Genomic DNA, 21,323 nt, shown 5'->3' on the forward strand with positions numbered 1-21,323 from the left:
CAGAGGCACAACTGATTCTCAAAACAAAACAATGGGAAGATAAATCATATATATGTAGTTTGAGGATGGGAAATGGGCAGAGGGGCTGGATTTTTTTTAGCACCCATAAAACAAGTTGTGATGATCCTTTAATCAGTGAGCAGAAAGATATGATCATTCCTGTTTGAAAGATATCATCGAAATACATTTCTGAGTCCAAGTGACTAGAAACAGTACAACCACAATTCAGTGTCTTGCTTATGTTTTCTAATATCTGATTAGTAACCTCATACCTCGCTCTGCATATGTTGGGCTTCCTTGGCAGTGATATATGTTGGTGTTTCAAAGTCTAACATGGGCTTCCCTCTTTCCTTTTCATATTTTTCCTTGTACTTCACCTGTCAAGTGGGAGGCATGTGTTATCCCAGCAGTTGCAGATTAAAAAGACACATACAGAATGGGGTCACATCATTCACTCAACCCTAACCCCTGATTAACAAAATACAATTGCTGTGGTCATATAACATGCTATGCCAAAATAAATGTATTCTTTTTTATTGATGAATGTATTAACCACATCAATCAAGGTGACTCTAAGCAGTGAAGAAAAGCAAGCCACATCCAATAGAATTGCACATAAATGTTTGGGCACCCCCGGTCAAACTGAGTATTTCAATGAAACCGTTTCAATGAATCTGTTAGTGAATAATGCTGTATTGTTCAAAGTCAAACACAACTTTCTGTGAAGTTGAAGGGATGTGTGGTTGTTTACAGATTCAAAATAGGAAAATAATGACTGTCCCAGGTGAAAAGGTTTGGACACTCTTTCAGTCAGAACTTTGTAACATCTTTAGCAGATAAACAGCTTTCAAATGTGTCCTGCCACCAGCCAAGAAGTCTTTGTATTTTTGCTTTTCCCTACTCTTCTTTGCAGAAGTATTATAGCTCAGAAATATTCTTAGGTCTCCTTTCATGCACTGCATGTTTGAAATCTCTCCACAGATTTTCAATAATATTCAAGTTTGGGATCTGTGAAGAACATTCCAAACCCTTTATCTTTCTTTCTGTAAACAGTTCGTTGTTGATTTTCAAGTATGTTTTGTTGTCTTGCTAAACTATCCAACCTCCTTTCAGTTTCAGTTTAATTACTGACTGTGGGACATTAGTTTTTATGATATTCAGTTGAATCCACTATTCCTTCACCTGCGTAATGTTTCCTATGCTACTAGTGCCACCCAACTCCAAAGCATAATAGATACCTTCAACTTTTGTGACCCAGTGGGTACATTTTAAATTTTGATATCACTTCATGGATATTCTTACAAAGTAGCCCCTATGGGAAACATGGACAGTTACAAAATACCTCCTACAGCTGTCCTCTAGATACTGTCTACCACACAGCTTACTTCTGGCATTCTCCTAGGCAAGTAGTCACACTTCCAGACAAAGTTCTTGTCTGCAGCCCTTCACTATTGGTATTTTCTAAAAATATATTTTGGGTGTGTAAGTGATCCAGAAGCATCTTGGAAATAAACCTAATGCTTGAGGCTATGGTTTGCTTTATACCATGGGACACCTAAAATAATCTAATAAAATCAGGTGGACATGGAAGTGTTACTAGGCACTTCAGTTTCCCATGTTAGAAACTCAGATTCTGCAATACCTGGCTGGATACACATGCATTATTAAGCCATGATTATTTAGATTTCTGGCTTATCAAGAATAAGGAAGCATTCTAGTGCCCAGAACAAAACTTGGGTGATAACTCCAGCTTGTTATGAGAGGACAATTCCAGGAAAGTCAGTTTAAACTAAATCATGGGTAGGGCTTCCAGGATGGTTTACCTATTCCCTCTGACAGGAAGAGCCAAGTATACAAAGTGAGCAATCTGCACCTGCATGCTTAATATGCCAAGAGTCTATAAAATTCTGACATACCCTTGGATGAGAATACAGATATACTGCCAAGTAGCGATTGTATTATGAATATGATATAAGTAGTGTGAAACGCTTAACCGACTTACTATGCTCTGAAGTTCTGAGGCCTCCTTTAGATGGATCTGTTCAAGGTTATCTGGAACCACGTGGTAGTGACCTTTACTTTTCTCATATTTCTTCTTGTACTGGTACTAAAGGGAAGGTGTCAAAAACCACCTCAATAGTTAAAAAGTATCCTAACCAGATCAAGCTTTTTAGATCACCTTATACAAACCTATCAGCAGTCAAATAAGAAATCAGAGATGCGGTTAAAAACAAATGTATAAAAGAGAAGAAGAAAGAAAAGTATGAGGCAGAAAGGGACAAATATTATAAAACAAGAACAAAAAGATGAATGAAGAAGAAAGGACCAAAGAAATGTGATGCAGTGAATATGTGATGCAGTTAAAATGGAACAATACCCCTTGGTTTTCTCTTAAGAATATAAAATGGGATTAGCTGATACAAGCCAAGGGCCATTTAGTTCAGCATTTTGGGTCACAAAATGGCTGACCAGATGCATCAACAAAGTCCACAAGCAGAATTTATTATAGCAAGAAGATAAAATGTCAGAAAAAAGCAGATTAAGTCTGAAGCGGTTTTAAAAGTTAAAGAATTATTGTTTCAAAATAGTAGTTGTGAGTTGAAAAAAAATAAAAAGTTAAGGAAATAATACTTATTTAGTAAAAATATGAGTTACAAAGGTAAAAAATGCTATTAAAATTTGGTTAGATGTTTAAAATATTAGCGGGTCTATTTTAAAAGTAATAGAAAATGTTCTGAAGATTTGAGGTATTAATGTTGCTAGTCAACATGGGAGATAGTCATCAGGCAGGAGAGAAGAGATCACTACCAGGTGATTTCCTAGAAACAGTCAAGGAGGAGGAAAGACATTGCAGAAAGAAGTTGCAGAAGTTGTTAGCAGATATTATCTTAGAAAGGCAGATAGATGGAAATGTTAATCTGAATGTATCTCAGTTTAGCTAACAGGCTTACAGTGCTGGCAAGGTGGCTCGTGTTCAAAACATGATGCATCGCAAGAGATTCAGACATGTCAGTCACTGGCTTATGAAGTTTCTTCAGATCTGCCTTATATTTAACCTATTAATAAAACAAAGGAAAAAGTCAGCAGCCTTGTCACAGGAACATGTAAAGAATGCTTATAAATGGAATACATTCAGGTGGCCATCCTATAGCTTGTGCTGGCATGGAACGGGCTACTGCCAATCTTGAATTCACCAGTGGCCCAAAGCTCCATCTCTAGGGCAGCCCATGCCTTTGGAAGTGCTCCTGGAACCCTCCAAAATGCCACCATATTTTTACTGCTGTTTCATTCACATGGAAGAATACTGGCACATTGGGGTTGCTAGAGAAGCTTTCAGGTTCAAAGCTTTTTGATTCCAAAAGGGAGATTAACCCCATTAACTGCAATAAGGATCATTCCCTTCAGCCTCAAGGGTAAAATATGTTAAAAAAGGGTAAAATATGTTAAAAAAGAAGAAGAATGGGGGAGGGGAAGAGCCCTACTTACTCCATTTTATAGGCTGAAGAAAGTAACTATAATTGTCCCAAGAAGGCTAGTAGAAGGTAAGAATGGGAAGAGGCTAAGTGTGAAAAGAAGCTGGGCATGAAAGTAATTCAATAGTATCATTTCAGAAAACAGACTTCAGGTTTAAAGGAAATGGAGAGGATCAGGGAGAGAGTAAGTGGCAGAAAATGCTTTTTTGGATGCTGACTCTTATTAGAGCTCTGATGTGGAGTAACAGATGTTATTGGTGGAGTGTTTAACCTGTTTGCTTTCGCCTGTGCTCATTCTCTTTTTTTCCCTGCAAATACTACAAGATTCTAGCAAACCTTTCCCAAAGGAACCTGAACCCTGAAACTCCTCACCATTCAGAGAAAAGCGAATGAACCAGACATACCTCACTTGCAATGTGGTGAGCATCTTTTAAGGTCTTGTAGATCTTGCTCTCCTTCAGGTCGTATTGAGGTCTCTTTCCCTTTTCTTTATCGAACCTTTCTTTGTACTTCACCTGATGCCAAGAAAACATATTTTTAAAAAAGGATCCTGAATTTTAGCTTTTCTGACGCCAAGAAGGGAGAAGAGAAAACACCTATCCACAATCAGGTTATCAAAAGGAATCTGATTGCAAACAAGCAGAAAAAGATGCATCACATAGGAGCTACTTCAAAACAGAAGAGACCATTGGGAAGGTCAAGATTTTTCAGTAATGATATAGATACATGCTACGTTTCACAGGATGACATTGCTTCTTTCATTCAGTGGTTTGTTTCAGCTCCAGATATCAAAATATATAAAATTTATCCATTGCAAAAAAAAATGTACGAGACCCTTGAGAAAGCGAGATGAAGCACAACTCCCTAGAGACACAAAGGCTTCATTATGGATTGCTTCCGGAAGTCTCCCCCAATCTCCAGTTGAGTGGCACTATATTCCGTATGTCTCATCGTTCCCAGTCCCGGGAATGAAGGGAGCTGCCATCTGGCATATATTCAGGGCCCCAGGATGGGAAAGGTGGAATTATACAATTCAGTTACTCTACCACCACATCCCACAAAGGCATGATAAAGGGCAATAAACATATTGATGTAACAGCTAGACTTTTAAAAAGTTTGTTTCCTGGTTTTACTCTGAGAGTATCAGAGCAGCATTTTACACGATTACAGTATATTTGTGATCATTAACATAAGAAAATGACTTGCCTAAGATTTCCCTCACGGAAGCCCACTATTTACCATCTACACTACTAATCACAAAGGAAGTTTGGACTTGGTATGGTTGGTGCCCAAGTTATTGGTTTTAAGAGAAGTGATAGCATTTTAAAAGCGTTTTTAAAAAATAAGTGAGAATAAAAGTTCTGCTGGATGCTTTTTCTTAATTTAAATCAATCTATCTGAACCCACTGATGGATAATCTGCTTCTAGTCACGTAAACAGATTCACCCAGGTTGTTCTCATCCCAATTTAATAACTATTCTCAACCCAGCTTTTTTTTTAGTGAAAATTGGTTTGTATATTAATAACTTTCTAGGTAAACAAAGTTCTTTTCTTAAACATTTTAGTAACATTGTCATTAAGCAACTTCATAAAAGAGAGGAAATGTATTAGCTGTTTAGTAGATAAAGAAATAACAAATTAAAAAAGTAATGGCATTGTCCGGCCACAACTAAGGGCATTTTCAGTTTATTTAGATTGTAATTAGAGTTTATTTAATTCAGACCCACTGCAATAAACATAAAGTAAATGGACAATACTCTTGAAGGGGTGGGGGTCACTCGCCTGCAAGAGCTGATTGATATAACTGATGAAAGGAATTGATCATGCTAGAAAACAACACACATGACTATAAAGAAGTAAATTTAGTTTATCATCAGAAAAACGGAAGATGCCAATAGTGCACTCTGAACTCACATTCCATGATTTTAGATCTCTAAAACATGTGGATATGTTCTTATCCACACAATTCTGTATCCATCATGCTGGATAGTTTCAGTTTTTAAACCAGACTGACAAAAAAAATAAAAAATGCTGGTGACGTTCAGTTAATATCCTTCTGGTTAGATTTCCTTTAGAAACTTATACAGACCCACACGGGAACTGATGCATTTGAGAGGGACAGTGACATACTCACAATGACAGATCTGACACATGACTAGGGAAAACATTTGGCTACATCCAAAGTTATGTGAGTGGACTGGATTTCCCCTTACTATTCTTCCCCCACTCAAATAGATTCTGTTTTCTATTCTATGGCAAATGGTCAACACTGGATACAGCCAATTAACAACAACAGCAAAGCATAAGAAATGACATGCAGAGTAACCACGACAGTGACAGAACTGGTGACATGATAGATAGTATAGATGACAAATAATCCTTTAAAAGATTATTTGTTGTTGAAATTCTGCACAGCTAGAAGTATAGAAATGTCCACACAAAACAGACGATGCATCATATGAATATCTGTTCTGAAAAGAGTATTGTTTTTTGTTTCAAGAAAAGATTTTTAGTCCTATTAATGTTTCCAAGAGTCAAAAGTTCCCGATTCTTCACTAAAAGATTGAATAGAACAGCTTAATAACTGGAAGAATTTATTATTACAACAGACAAGATGGCTTACCAACTTTCAGTACAAAGAACTGATTTTTCTCACAAGCACAGAAGGATGTTTGTGGTTGCATGCAACATAAACAAAGACAAATGAGAAAGTAAACATCTCCCTTTTTTCCTTATGTCCAAAAGTCCTCTCCAATCTATGTCCTTCCCAGGGTTTGGGCCCACAGTCCCCATCATCCCTCACCACTGGCCATGCTGGCTGGGGCTGACAGCACTTGCAAGCCACCCCAATGGAAGGAGCCCATTTGGAGAAGGCTGATAACATTTCTTTCTAAAATATTTAAGAGAGAGTGGGGAAAACAGACAAGAAACGCTTGGCCACAAGCAGCAGCAATTAGAAGCTAGCCAAGATCTAGTTCTGGTTTAATACTCCAGAAGCCTTTCTTCAAAACTCAAGAGTTTTGTATAGGCTGATTCAAGACATTAAGGTTCACTGAGAACTTCCCTGAAACTTCTTAGTGAGAAGATCACCACTGGGAACACTTGCTCCCCGTCTCTGCTCTGCCTCCGTAGTGCATGACCCCTGGGAATCATTGCACGAGTTCCACTGTATGTTTTTAGTTAATGCATGACAGCATTCACCAGACCTGGCTTGCATTCTAAATGCACTAACTGTGCCATTCTCAAATGATTAGATTTGAACAAATAATTTATCTCCATTTCAACTTTTGAGCCTCAGGAGCAATTTTACATAAGAAAGAATAGGGAGATTTTGATTAACATTCATGAGGTTTTGATTTTTTTTTTTTTTTTAAGTACATCCCGTTGGCAATTCAGGCTCAATTTTATGTGCCAAGAACATTTAGCAAGACTCATAAAATGGAAAGCTGGAAAGGACAGGCACTTTAAATCCTTCTTACATGACTACTTAGGATATTAGCTTTTTTAAAATGCCTCATCATGGGTGTATCATACGATGCTGCCCCATGGCCCCTCAAGTATCCTTTGATGTATTTGACCTATGAAGCATAGCAAGATAGCAAGATTAGAATGGCCAACCTCCAGTGACATAAAGCACAGAGCTAAGACAGAAAGGCAGGCAGCATTCATTTCTTCTTTTGACGGAGATGTCTCATGGGAACAGCGTGATTTCGAAGCTCACCGACTGCACTTGTTCAAAGTTTGGTGGAGACAAACAGGTTGGGATTAACTACTGAAAGCACTAAAATATAAGGCACCAAATTATTGAAAATGCATCTTTTATACAAGCAGTAAAGTACATTTTCAGCAGTAATCTGCAAAGCAGAAATATCCAAGCATTATATTCAAAAATCTTTGATAAGATAATAACTACGTATGTTTCCAGACAAATATCTGGTCAGAAACCCCAAATACATGGGGAACATCAACAAGACAATTGCCTTAAAATAGTTATTACAGAAGAAAAAATGTGGAGCTGGGAGCAATGTCTTTAAAGTCGTATAGTCCTGTGCTGATAATATATGGCATACCAAAATTACTTGACAGAAAGTTGCAGAGGTGGAGGGAGGTTTCCACAAATAATTACCTCTGAATGGTGTGTGTGTGTGTGTGTGTGTGTGTCTTATATTCACTGAGAATAGAAAATACAGTTGAAAACAAATGAACAAGAAAAAATGCCGATAGTTGCAGACATCTCCTGCTAAATAGCTTAGATGCCTTGGAAGGTGAGCTGTTTTTTTCAAGGAGCTGCTTCCTGGTGAATTTAATCCTTTTCTAATATCTAAACCATTTCCAATTTATCTTGCTTCATTTCCATCCAGTTTGGGTTTTCCTCCTTTTCCTTCCCAGTACACTTATTGCTTCTCCCTACTCCATCTGCATCTCAATTTTTTCCTCCTTCTTGTCATTTCTGCTAGTATAAGAGAGCAGAAGGTATTTGTGTGTGCCTGTCTATATATGTCTATACACACACAAATCATTAATATATGCAAATGGGAAATCTATTTTATAAATCAGTACTTACCTTACTAGCTATTCATTCAAATTAGGTGATATTCAAGTTTTTTTGTCTGTACTCTGCCTGTTTTAGATTATGGCTTCTAGCAGATGTATACATGTATACGTATATACAGATATATACATATACATACATATACATAAACATATTTGCACACACACACATTTGATAATATGGGAATTTGTCATTTTTTTTGTTTGTATTTATATTTTTTTTTCTATTTCTGGAGAGTCATCTCAAATTCAGGAGTGACTTCCTTTGGGGTAACTATGGTACATTCTGGAATTACAGACATATGAAAACCATAGAAACAGCTGTGTAAAGGGCAACAATATTTTATCAGTAAAAATAACCTCCTACTCCCTTATACAGAATGTCCTCCTCTTCAAATTAGCTTTATGTGCAAACGTGAAGTTGGAAACCCAGTGTTTGTTCCATGTTTTGCTTAATAAGTTCTAATACAGTGAACCTAATTTTTAAAAATCTAATAAAATTTACCTGCAACATTTTGAAAAATATTTTAAAAATGTACTGCAAATTTAAAAGGTGATATCTACCTAAAATTAATGCTCAAGTAGCTTTACTTTTTATCATTAAGTACACATTCAGCTAAATAGGAATAATTCATTTTAAACAATTCATTTTAAAGGCAAAATAATCACTGAGCTATTCAAGCCTTCTGAAACTAGGATCCAGATTTCTTCTGTATATGCAATGTTACTCTTTGGGAGCCCAGACTAAGCCCCCATCAATGCCTGAGGGAGGCCCATACATGCCCAGGATGTCTACAACACAGACCTGGCCTTTTGATGTATGAAAAGCTGAGTTCACACACTGTACACAGTGACAGGATTCTTTAGACCATCAAAATCCTAGAATGATTTCCAGGTCTATCGATCACATTACTTTAGATGTCAACATTACTTCCAAGGGATTGCGGGAATCCTGTGTCACATCCTCCTGTTGTTGTAAACTATTTGTTTTGCTTGTACATACCTGGCTAGTAAGTTTGGACACTTCTTTGGCAAGTTCAATATCTGGACGTCCAAGCATGGTGACTCCTACTCCAGCTTCTCCACGACCTTTGGCTTTGTACTCAATCTAAGATCAATACAGACATTTGAAAAACCAACCGATTTGGAGTTCTACATGCAAAAGTGAAAGCAATATGGCTTATATGTGTGCTACACAAGCAACAAGTTACTGAACAGTTACACTGATTTGCACTCACATCACTGACTAAATGGGAGACTTGGGTGGCTTTCATAATGTCTGGTCGATCTGCCACAGTTGTATAATGGAGCTGTGATTTGGCATCCTTTTTGTATTCGATCTACAGTACATGAAAAGGAGATGCAGATAAATGATTAACATAATATTTTTAACTAGAAAAGATGAGACAATGGAAGTATGAAAATCAGCTAATATTTTGCCATTCAGTTTGCTGTAGGCAGGATAAATCAGCATTTATAAATGCTTAGCAGAAGGAAGAATGGGGAAATGGAGAGGGGAGATGTGAACGCAGTCATCTCTGGTAGAGGTTACATGCATGGAGCCCCTAACCCCTGAGCCAAATCAATAAGGATGGAGGCCTTGCTAGACATGATGACATCTGCTTTGTTTTCTCTCACAGCCATTCACTTCCATCAAAGAAGGAAAAATGATGCCATAGGAAAAGTCAGTGGAGAGGGGCAATTCTCTTGTCGCCCCCATACACACACATTTCAGCAGCCTTCACAATTGCAGTCCCTTTCTCACATATGGAAACTATCAATTTGTTTTTGATTGGATGAGCACTTAATGCCTCCCCTCTGACAGTGTTGAACTTAACCTCCCAGAATGTTTAGAAAGCAGAGCTAATAGTAGAATACTGTGAAATATAGCTCTGGACCAGTATGATGTAATGCACAGTATTTAGGAAGGCTTCTAGGGTAGGATAAGGCCAGAAGAATAGCTAACTTTTATACATAAACCAAGATTTTCATCTGCAAAATATGATTTTATGCATGCATGCATTTACGCTTTAAAGTGGAATTAAAGTGACATGCAAAGAAAACTGAAAGAAGTTTTTTTTTTCCTTTACATATATCATGCTTGAAATTATTAGGGCAGCATATATTTTAAAAGCCATACTGTCCTTGTCTAAATCTTTCTGGTGCCTGTTCATAATGTTGAAATATTTTCCATTTGATCATATGGGGCATTAAACACTCTTGAATTAAATAAATCTTTCTAGGAAGATAGTAATCAAAATAGTAATCAAGATAGCTATCAAAACCTTATCAATTATATGTAGAAATGAAACCAAATTAAAATTTAACCCCCCCCAAAGCTGAACACAATTTGACTATGAGCAGTAAGTAAATACAGTCATTTTCTATCAGTTAGCATAATAATTATTATTACAATTATTATAGAAGTTAAGTGTAGTGATAGTAATAATAATAACTACTGTTTCTCCTTGGGTCACCTTTCATTTTACCATCCTAGCAGCCACCTTGTAAAGTAGGTTTGCTTGCAAGGGAGGCTGACAGTCTCAAACTCATTGTATGAGTTCCTGATTAAATCACGATACCTTAATTCTGAATACTAACAATACATTGAAATGCTTCCCTGGTCCACATCCAGTAATGTAACAGTTATGCCAGGCTGGCTTTCCCATTGATCATATATCATTTTTTATTGAAGAAAGTACAGAAATAACTTACAATACTCTGTTTTTTTGCCACTTCCATGGCATGCTTCACATCAGGAGGTTCCAGCATGATTGAGTAATCCGACTTGCCTTTTTCTTTTTGAAAATTCTTTTTATAATTTGTCTGTTTGGGATAGAAAGTTATACCAGTTATTCTCCAGTGAAGATCTGCTGATGTTTAAAATAGGAAAGACAGATAAAAACACTACTATCAGAGAAAAAGGGATATGTGAGTTTGAGTGTGAGTTTGTGTATATGTATGTGTGTCTCTGTATGTAGGATAACAAGTTTCATCTCTTTAGTTCTGCTGTAATTTTCCTTTATATTTTCAACCTCTTTGCATTATTTATTCGATTCAAAGGACAGCCATGTTACTGAATTGGCTGATAATAATAATAATAATCAGGTCAATATCCATCAATCATACATGTAACACCACTTCTGTCCTTAATTCCAAGTCACACTGTGATTTGATTAAGTCTGTCCCGACCCTCATTTCTATCATCCTTCTCATTGTTGAAGGCACTTAAAATTCTTATTGTGTTCATAATCAAGTTTTTAAATCATGAAAGTTCAAATGAGGAAGAACACTTTCCAGATTTTTCAACAACTGGAACTACACATCCCACAACATGTTAAGCCTTTGTAAATTCTGAATATATAAACAGTTAAAAGGACAACAGAACTGATGATAAAGAGGACCACTTCAGAAAACAGTACGTTATAATTTACAGTGGAGAAACTACAGTTTCAGTCACAAACACAGCAAAGGTGAAAGGCTATCTGCAACATGAATAAAATGATGCAAAAGTAGCCTACCTCACTAACATTCTTGGTGACTTTTTTGACATGAACAGTATCCCTTGTTTCTGGCAATTTTGTGAAAGAACCATGGGGTAGGAGTTTCTTCACATGCTCTTTGTATTTGTTCTGTTTATGAAAGACAAACAAAATATTTCAGAAATTACTTATCTTTAGAAAGAAGATACTCTGAAACCAGATAATAATAAAAAATAAAAAAGTCAATTACCTCAGACACAAGAGAGCTAACCATCTTGGCAAGAAGGATCTGGGGAGTGTCTGGAACAGGAAGGATGCTTCCTCGTTCCTTGTTGTGCTTCTCTTTATATTTTAACTGAGAAGTTTAAAAAAAAGGGAAAAATGTTTTCAAGCAACAATCATCAACAGGGTTCTACAAATGAGACTGCCAACAGTGAGTGCATTGTTTTCTTCTCTTAGCTATTAAAGAACCAAGATAGTCAAACCTTATACTGAAGCTTAGGAAACTATAAGATGTTTCTGAAGTCAAAATGTAACTTTGGAGATTTCTTGCCTTAATATACCTTAGGAAAATGATGAGATATGTCACTAATCTTACAAAAGCTTTGTTTCAACATGATGGGGACTTTCATTTAAACTAGGGTTCCTCAAAGTGGTCAATATCAGCCCCCAAGGATCAAAGGGACTATCCAAGGGATTAATAAATGGCTGAGGGTCAAAAGGGAGTCAGTAAATGGCTAGAGGTCAATAGGTTGTCAGTAAATGATGGAAGGTCAATTGGGGTCAATTAATCATTTGGGTTCTCTGTAGAGTTCCACACCACTCCTGAAGGTGAGGTGGCTAGCGGCGAGACAGTGTTACCCAAGGTTGGATGGTCAGCTGCCAGGAAGAGAGGCCTTGAGTTGTCTCTATTATTATTATTATTATTATTATTATTATTATTATTATTATTATTACTACTACTATTATTAATAGTACAATTAAAGTAGTATTTATTAAATAATTTTCATATAACAAATGTTTGGGGGTTGATGAACAATCTGAAACTTCATGAAGGGGTCAATGAGCTGAAGAGTTTGGGGACTCCTGACCTAGACTGAAGTCGGGAAACTGACTGGCTTGCTCACTGAAGTTGAACTCAATCTTGGCAGTACTTGGAACTTACTAAGAGTGTAGCATCATGATGATGGAGGGAAAAGGGAAGCACAAATTAGAATTGATTACCCCCTCTAAGTCATGGCAGATGCTTGTTTCCATTTTTATAGTTACTACTAAGACATGAACTTTTCTTATATGGTGCTTAAAACAACTTTTCTTCCAACTGGATTGGAATGTGAGATCATGCCTACTTTGTAAATGATGCAAACCCATTTGATTAAATTTATATTTCGGTTCTATTTAATGAGAACTGGCAAAAGTGATCAGAAAAAAGTTTCCACCGGAAATATTTTAAAGTACTCACATCACTTGCCAAGATTGCATTCTGCAGTGCCAACACTGTGTTTTTGTCATCTGTTACAGACAACTTGCATCCTCTGAGATATTCTCGGTCAAGCTTATATTCATACTGCGAAGAAAGAAGGGGCAACAGCAACAACAACAAAATGAAAACTGTCTAGTTTGCTCCAAACAACAACAAACTGTCTTACTCCATCAGGAAAAAAAGTGAGTTTTCTTTCTCATTTGCTTACATCACTCTGTTGCAAGGATGTTTTAGCAGCTTGGATAAAGTCAGGTCTTTCCGTGGTCCAGTGCCAGTGAGCTTTGGTTGCTTCATATTTCTTCTTGTAATCCAGCTATTTAATAAGAAATAGAAACATATAATCAAATTGTTCTTGCAAGACAGGCACTTCTTTAGAATTTTAAAAGGTGGTTGTAGTTTGCTAAACAATGAATCCTTCAACCAATCAACAGACATGGCACTCTTCCCTAATGAGGTTGGGAGAGATGTAAACTCCACAGAAGAGTGACATATCTACATCATGGTGTAATTGGACAAATCAACCATCTAGGTCTAAAAGTCATCAAATTTGGCACCATACAGATTTAATGAAAGCACATCATATGAAGTCCTGTCTTTCTCCCAGGCTGGCTAGCTGTTTCCATCTTCCTGCTTTTACGCGTCCACTCAGAAAATGAGATGGACTAGGAAAGAGAGTGAGAGAGAAAACTGAATCTGAAGTATGTTTGTGGGGGGCGGGGAGTGCTCCCTTAGAGCATCTAGCCCAGGGCCTCCTTAAACCTGAGGGTGTCACTGGTCCACTGAGAAGCCATGTATAGTGGGTTGCCAGGGACTCAGAATAACTTGTTGGCTGTTTGAGATCTCAAAAAAAAACTATAATATTTGACAAGCAGTCTGCTTTTGCAATGATTCAAGTGATGTGCAAGGCTGCAGAGAAACAGAGGGAGAGACCTAGGCAAAATACAAAATGCCTCTGTTTCAATTTCAAAGTACCTCCTCTGTCAATTTCTCACCTCCATTTCTCCTCTCAGCAAGGACTCTTTCAATTCCCACATAGCAACAAAAGTTAAACCATTTTTATAATGTTACAAAATTGCATGGCAAAAGATAAACCCAGTTCAGATTTTACCCAGGAACAGAAACACACAGCCTATCCAGGTGCTCGGTTTTATCTTTGGAAGGACACAAAAGCTAGTTGCCAGGACTACCATTTGTTAAATGATGGTGTCTTCATTCCCTACTCACACCTCCTGGGTTGCATAGGGCTCTCCAAGGAAGTTGGGCCTTGGGAATCTATACTACCTCCCTTTCTCTCTGAAGCACTTTGCTCAGCAAGATGGGATGAACAGATCCTCATCCTTCTGAAGTTAGCATGAGGTACACTAATGCCTTCACTCTGGATAGGATTTTTATAAAAATATGGCAAGTGGATCCTTCAAGGGTTCAGAAGAGTGAGAACTGGGAAACCTGCTTTGCTAGTTTCCTTTGGAAGGCTGAGTCACCAATGACAACATTTACATGGCTATGATAACAATAAAAATGAACTCACATTGCTGTTCACTTTGTAAGCCTGCTTGGCAGCCTTAATGTGAACTGAATCTGGTACCACGTTGCAGTGAGATTTGTTCTGTTGATAGAGTTCTTTGTATTTCAGCTGTTGGAAAAGCAGAAGATGAATGCTTTACCTCCATATAGAAAAAGAGAACAGAAACCATCCCCAAAGCTGTATATTTCTGCTAGGCTGGATTACATAATCTAAATCTAAAACACAGCAATAAATAGCCTTACACATGAAGGGCATTTAATTGGAAGGATACAATTAAAAAAAAAAAATTTACTTACTTCACTTATTCTGTCCATGACCTTCCGTACATGGAGTATCATGGGAGTATCATGAATAGAGGTATATCCCTTTGGTATGGCCTTTTTGTATTCCAGTTTATAAAGAATCTAACATTAAAAAATTTAAGTTAGCATATTTAATCATCATATATATTTGAAAAACACTTCTATTAGAAAGTCACACCCAGAATATCTAACCCATCTTCATTCCCTAGTCATCTCCTATTGGATGCTCATTGATGTGCTGAACATCAATGTGACTAGGTTGGAAAATGCAACTGTCCAGTCCAGTCCAAAGCATGAAGAGAAACAAGTGGCATGTCCACCATTCTCATCCAGAGCTGTCAGAATAGAACATCCCAAATGTTGCATCTATAATCATACCAAAATTAAAATTGGCATGTTTGATCTCCTATATTTGAGTAAGCAGCCAATGAAATAATCATCTGCATGCACAGAACGTATGTATGTCAAAATGAAGAAGGTGGGTGATGGTATGCCAACTGAACAGCCTATACAGTATCTTCGCTATCAGACATAAATGATTCCAGCTGATGGCACTATCTTAATTATCCCACCTAGAGTCTTCTTGAGGGCATCTGTATGGGAAATTGCCTATACTTTCAGCTCAGGTATGCAGAACAACAACAACAAAAGCATGACATTTTATTTAGCTTTTGGCATCACATTTTGTATCCTGTGGATACAGATGTGGGTCTGTTACCTGTGACCAGTCAGTGAAAATTGTATCCTTGATGATATAGTTTAACATTTGGTGTTTTTGACTAGTGTGTTTGAGCTCAAATCCATTCATAATTATGAAGCTTACTCTCTGGTCACTATTTCTCAGTCTGAGAGGTTTGTTATGAAACAAAACTGAGGGGAAGCCAAGAACTCAAGAAACATTGAGCTTCTTGAAGAAAGGGTCAGACTTGTGACCCATATCTTCTCCAGAACACCCCCCCCCAAATCACTGAATTAAACTTATCATTTAATTTGAGAATTTTAAGTTAGAGAATCACCACTGATTCATTTCCTATCCCTCCCATTACTTGCCAGGGGCATGGGGGGCAGCTCAGAACTGGCAGGATGGATTTCTTTTGTTGAAATCTCCTACACATTCAGTCCTAAGAACCCTGCCTATCCTCTAACACTGCCACACAGAAATGAAGCTAGGAAGACACGTAGGATGTTGCTCTATACATATGTACATGGGAGTAAGTCCCATTGAACTTAATGGGGCTTACTTCTGGATAGTCATGTATAGAATTGCACTGTGAATGCCATTTCCTAAAACAGTATCTACAAAAAATAGTTGCTTAACACCACTTGTTTCAAATCTCAGCACTTACATCACTGATTAGCTTGTTGACTTTGGTAGTCCTCAGATGTTCTGGAGTATCCACAATAGTTGTATATTTGTCCTTCTGCTTTTCATACAGCCTTTTGTACTTGTACTGTTGAAAGAAAAACAAGTAACAGTGATATGGAATGGCAGTAACAAAAACACCACCAATACACCTTTTCAGAAGAGAGCTAGAATTAGCCTGCCTGCTATCAACAGCTGCATAGAAGTCAACTGAAACTGTCTATGGGGGAGCCAAGCCCACACAACGGAAATGTCAGTTGGGTTGCTTTTGGTTATGCTGAGTTCGAAGGAAGCCAATGAGATGCAGGAGTAAAATAAACTGCAGAGCATACATTCAGCCACCTCTCAGCCATGTAACTTTGGAGTGGCTACTGTGAATCATCACCTCTAACCCTCCCACCAGCTTGATATGGGAATGGATCTGAGATAATCCCATATAGCCTCGGGACAGGATGTGAACATGATAGATAAAAGGAGTAAATTAGCAGGATTTGATCCAAGCAGATAAAAACATTGGTTGTGCTTGAAATCAAAGGATCTCTTAGAAAGAATAAGCAGAGCAGGTAAGTAGCATCTTTTAGAATGTAAATAACATATTTTAGATTTATTAAGTATCTATTTATTCATTTTATAGTGTTTCCTTTCTGTTGTAATCCATACAGACTCTGGTCAGTGCACAAGAGTAGAATGAACTCAGGATCACTGAATCCATAAAGCCAACAAAAATTAGGGGTGGTTGGCCCATCTTACAACTGCATATTAAGTAAAAAATGCTGGTATCGAACTTCCTGAATTAATTTTTACTTTTGATTATTATATTAATATGTCATAAAACTGTTTAGACTAATTGTAAATCCAAACAATATTTTGAAATTATAGCAGAAGGGAAAATACTGAGACTATTAATTGTACTGACATTTTAAAAATATATAAAATGCATTACTTATTTGGAACAATGGGTACAGATGTTATTATTAATCTTTATAAATTATTCTATTCAGCTGAAAATCTTTGGGGGACCAGTTTTACAAAGAATCTCAGCATCTTCAAAGTGGTGTAAAGACAAGATAGAAATTGTAACCAGTTTTGCTTGTTTCTCATGCATTACAATAAATAGAAAGACAACAAAGGGCATGCATAAAGACAAGAATAAATGCATGCACAATGAATGGCACACATACAAAATAACAACAGTATATACTAAGAGAAAGCTAGCTTATCAATGCCATAAATAAGGCATTTGTGTAGGCTAGATGCAGGGAAACTGAATTTAATTTTGAAATTAATTAACATTCCAAATCTAAAACTATGTGTAAATAAACCCTATTAATTTTAGGGGAAGTAAATACAGTTATTTAAGTAATTAACCAATACAGTTTGGCATCATAACAATTACTGCTTGGATCGTCAAGCACTCGGCTGCAGCTATTCCAGTTGATACTTGTTTGCAGAATGAAGGTGATGTTTTTAGTAGAAGAGGTGAACACTGACTGTCAAGTGCACAAAAGGGAAACTATGCTGGCCAGATGTTTCCTTCCCAACATTTAACAAAAATTGAGAAGGCTTTCCAAATAAAGAACAATAATTTCTGGGGCTAGTCTCTTCCCCAGAAGAATAAGAAATGTGATAGTTGGTACAAGGCAAGTTGTCCTGATGAAGGTAAAAGCCAGGAAAACAAGAACAAATTGCATTTATTGGTATCTGTAGTAAATGAATTAATTTATCTAATATAGCATATAATTTAGCTACTTTAGGGGGCAAAATGTCCATCATGATGATGTGCATGGAAGACGAGATAGAAAAAAACTTGGATCCTACTCATCCTATTCATACTTGTATCTGCTGCAGAGGGGTGCAGATTTGGCATGTGTGCAGAGAGGGAGACACTTCTCCCCTTCCTAATATTTTTGCTGGTTGTAGAGAATGTGCTCTAATCCATAGCAAATAATGGCAAGATTCAAAATCAAGCCCATTCCTTTCTAAAGGGTCTCCATTAATGCTTATTGGACAAAGCTTCTCTTTCTTCAATCAGTCCACCAATTTCTATAGTGTGTGTTGTCAAGAGATTTAATGTCTACAAAGGGCTATGATATATGTACATTTTTAATTATATCTTTTAGCATTCACTAACATCAACACCATCAATCTACTATAATGCTACTACTGCTACCACTACTACTACATCATCAACAACTACTACTACAATACATTACCTGGCTCGACTGATGTGTGTTGTACAATGCTGTCAGCATATCTGGTCGCAGAATTTCATTACATCCATGTTGCAGGAACAACTTGGCACTAGACTTATATTTATTCTGTCCATGCAAACAGCAATGAAGCACAAGAAAGACTTGTGAAGACAACAAAAATAGCTCTAGATCCCAGATAGTGAGATTTAGGCCTTTGGAATACTCATGTATTCTCAAAATCACACCAATGAACAGTATTCACTAGAGGCAACATAAATAATGTCATAACCAAATTAGAAAAACTGGACATTATCTTGCCATCATCACACACAGTGCTGCCCTTTTAACAATAGGGACATAAGAGTGACTCAGACCTAATTTTTTTTTTCCAAATCTGAATTGAAATGGAGTACAGAAATCATCACTGTCCATTGGAACATAACTTATGAGAACACAGAGTATGGACAGGCTCACTCAAAAAGCCGCTGAGCAATTTTGGGTGGCAAAGTACAGATAGTTTTCAGTACATAAAAGACATAACATTTGGAATATCCTAGATCAAACCTATAACATCACGGACTAGAGACATTTCAGACGTATGAGAATGGACATCCACAAATGACACCAGCCACATTCCGAATATCCTGGCCAACAGGATCACAGTACCTGACTGCTTAATTCGCCTCCCCATTTGGCCAGCAAGGTTTTAGGGTCATCCACCACAAAGGAATACTTATCCTTCTTCTTCTCATACTCAGATTTGTACAACTTCTGCTCAAAGCAGCATCAGAAAGTAATATATGGAGAGGTACAAAGACATTTTAACACCAATCTTCAACTAAACAAAACTCTTCTAGTTACTCATTAAATTCATTCACCCATTAAAAAAATAGAGAAGACCCCTATCCCCCCAGAAAACAGTTATACATATATTTAAAAGAAAACATAACCTTATAAACTTAACAGAACAGTCCTAGGCCACTTAACTCAGAAAGAAGCCTGAATAATGGCTTACTTCCAGGTCCAGTAAAAATAGGATGTCAGTCTTAAAGGTACAAAATCAAAACATCAAACTAGGCAGCCTGTCTTTTAACTCTCCGAGTTAATCAAAATTCTAAGTTCAACTGCATTATGACAAATGCAGTTAGTATTTATGTGGGTTTCAGAATATATAAACACTTACAATGTAGATTCAAATTAAGAGTCTGGACTTAACTCATTATGGAGACATAGCAAAATATAGAACATATTTAACTAAGAAAAAGTTTGGCATCCTACAAAATCATTTAACTTCATGAGACTGACCTTGGTGCTACATTGAGGCTAATATACTTACTTCACTGCTACAAATGTAAGAAAGTTAGCTTGATTTATATTTGAAGGAAAGTTCAGCAGAAAGAAAGTGGCTCTAAAACACAGATGTATCTTGGGGGGGGAGGGGAATACTCATTTTTCATATTAAACACACATTATTATAGGAGCTTATAGGATGATTTTCTACTCCTTATATGCTTAATTTTTTTTCTTGATTAATTCATACATTATTTCATATCAGACATGGAGAAAATCTACCTTGTGATGGATATCCACATCTTCATAGTGACTTCTTAGGGAGATCCTACTACTGCTCCCAAATTTCTTAACCCACCTCCTTCCTCCCACTCACCCAATTCTCTTTATGCTGTATCTTAATTTAAATTAGTTAACGTTCTATGATAAGATTTACTTACAAGATGAAATAGGGCACTACAGCAAAAGGAATCTCAAGCTTTATTCATATCAAATCTAGTATGAGGACCAGGACTTCTTTAAAGAAAATTCATTTTGAGTTTTTCACACACCTTCTTAACCCTACCTCTATGCATGCAATGCCAGCAATTCCAAAGACATAAAGAAAAAGAACCCTGAACACACTATTTCGCTGAAGCTCTCTAAACATGGCTTTATCCCTAAATGTTTTCAGAACTCTACTCCCTTCCACAAGATGTTTAATTAACTTCTAACCCAGTCAAATATCTTTATTGGTGGTTCTAGCAGCACAGAATTACTCTAACTGGACCAAAAATCACCATTTTGGAAATACAAAGTCCCTACACACTTTCTCCAGGAAATGCCCACTATCTCATTAGCCTTTGTATCAGGAAAGTACTGAGAAAGCTTTGTGGTATCTTCCCTTTGTCCAGGCAACTGGCGGTAGATGTGGTTTGGACACTGCTCCCAATCAGTGTTTAAGAGGTATATTCTGTGCTGCTAAATTTTGGGAGCAAGGTCTGTAATGAAGATGCTTGCCTGTTCAGCTGCTCTTTTTCTCCAACTTTGTTGGAGGACTAGGTAGCAAAATATATTAATTCTCTGGGCTTAGGTGTTTCTATTGACATGAAAGGCTGGCTGAAGATTGGAGCTGAACTCTGGGCATGACTAGGTCTGTTTTGGGTTATATTTAACCTCCTGAGGTTAGCCAACTCATTCAGTTATCTCCTTTTTGAAGTTTCTCAACCAACTAATCTCTCCCCATCTTTCCTGACCTAGTTAAGCATGTTGGGAGTACAAAACAATTGATTATGCCAAGGAAATTTTAATGGAATTATTGTGGGCAATTCCTGTATTACAAGAGTCTGTTAATCTACTTACCGCATTCATCAACTGAGTGGCATATTTAACATGCCTGTTAATTGGAGAGTCAGCAACATAATTGAACTTGGATTTTATCTTTTCAAATGTTTCCTTGTACTTATACTATTGAAAACAAATATACAACAGTTATAAGGATATGATCAAAAGAATCAGAAGTCAATATCAAACACTGATCAAATGTAAAGATGTGAAATACTGCAGTTCTTTCACAATTACTAATGGAAGTGAGCTGTCAGTAAATGATTCATTGAATGTTTTCAACATGGAGACCTGTTGGTCTGCTGCACCCAAAGAAACAGAACTGGGTGGCACATTTTT

The 21,323-nt window shown here is 37.0% G+C and overlaps 1 protein-coding gene across 4 annotated transcripts in view; it reads right to left on the reverse strand.

Annotated features, from left to right (window-relative positions):
* The window catches only part of NEB (nebulin), a 211,260-nt gene that overhangs the window by 32,977 nt on the left and 156,960 nt on the right, over positions 1 to 21,323 (reverse strand). For 2 of the 4 annotated variants that reach the window (XM_088146546.1, XM_088146547.1), the window contains 17 exons: positions 21,003 to 21,107; positions 19,038 to 19,142; positions 16,163 to 16,267; positions 14,811 to 14,918; positions 14,518 to 14,622; positions 13,198 to 13,302; positions 12,969 to 13,073; positions 11,757 to 11,861; positions 11,546 to 11,656; positions 10,740 to 10,850; positions 9,263 to 9,364; positions 9,028 to 9,132; positions 6,953 to 7,051; positions 3,878 to 3,988; positions 2,952 to 3,056; positions 2,003 to 2,107; positions 273 to 377 (listed from right to left, as the gene is read on the reverse strand). In XM_088146546.1, the coding sequence (XP_088002672.1) occupies positions 273 to 377; positions 2,003 to 2,107; positions 2,952 to 3,056; positions 3,878 to 3,988; positions 6,953 to 7,051; positions 9,028 to 9,132; positions 9,263 to 9,364; positions 10,740 to 10,850; positions 11,546 to 11,656; positions 11,757 to 11,861; positions 12,969 to 13,073; positions 13,198 to 13,302; positions 14,518 to 14,622; positions 14,811 to 14,918; positions 16,163 to 16,267; positions 19,038 to 19,142; positions 21,003 to 21,107 (1,797 nt within the window). Of the gene's footprint in view, positions 1 to 272; positions 378 to 2,002; positions 2,108 to 2,951; positions 3,057 to 3,877; positions 3,989 to 6,952; positions 7,052 to 9,027; positions 9,133 to 9,262; positions 9,365 to 10,739; positions 10,851 to 11,545; positions 11,657 to 11,756; positions 11,862 to 12,968; positions 13,074 to 13,197; positions 13,303 to 14,517; positions 14,623 to 14,810; positions 14,919 to 16,162; positions 16,268 to 18,392; positions 18,498 to 19,037; positions 19,143 to 21,002; positions 21,108 to 21,323 lie in introns of all 4 variants that reach the window. The other 2 variants (XM_088146545.1, XM_088146548.1) reach the window with 2 other exon arrangements.

This window comes from Python bivittatus, unplaced genomic scaffold (assembly GCF_059951505.1).
Source record: "Python bivittatus isolate LINGU-HERP-01145 unplaced genomic scaffold, Pbiv_v1 ctg000480_np1212, whole genome shotgun sequence".
NCBI lineage: Eukaryota > Metazoa > Chordata > Lepidosauria > Squamata > Pythonidae > Python > Python bivittatus.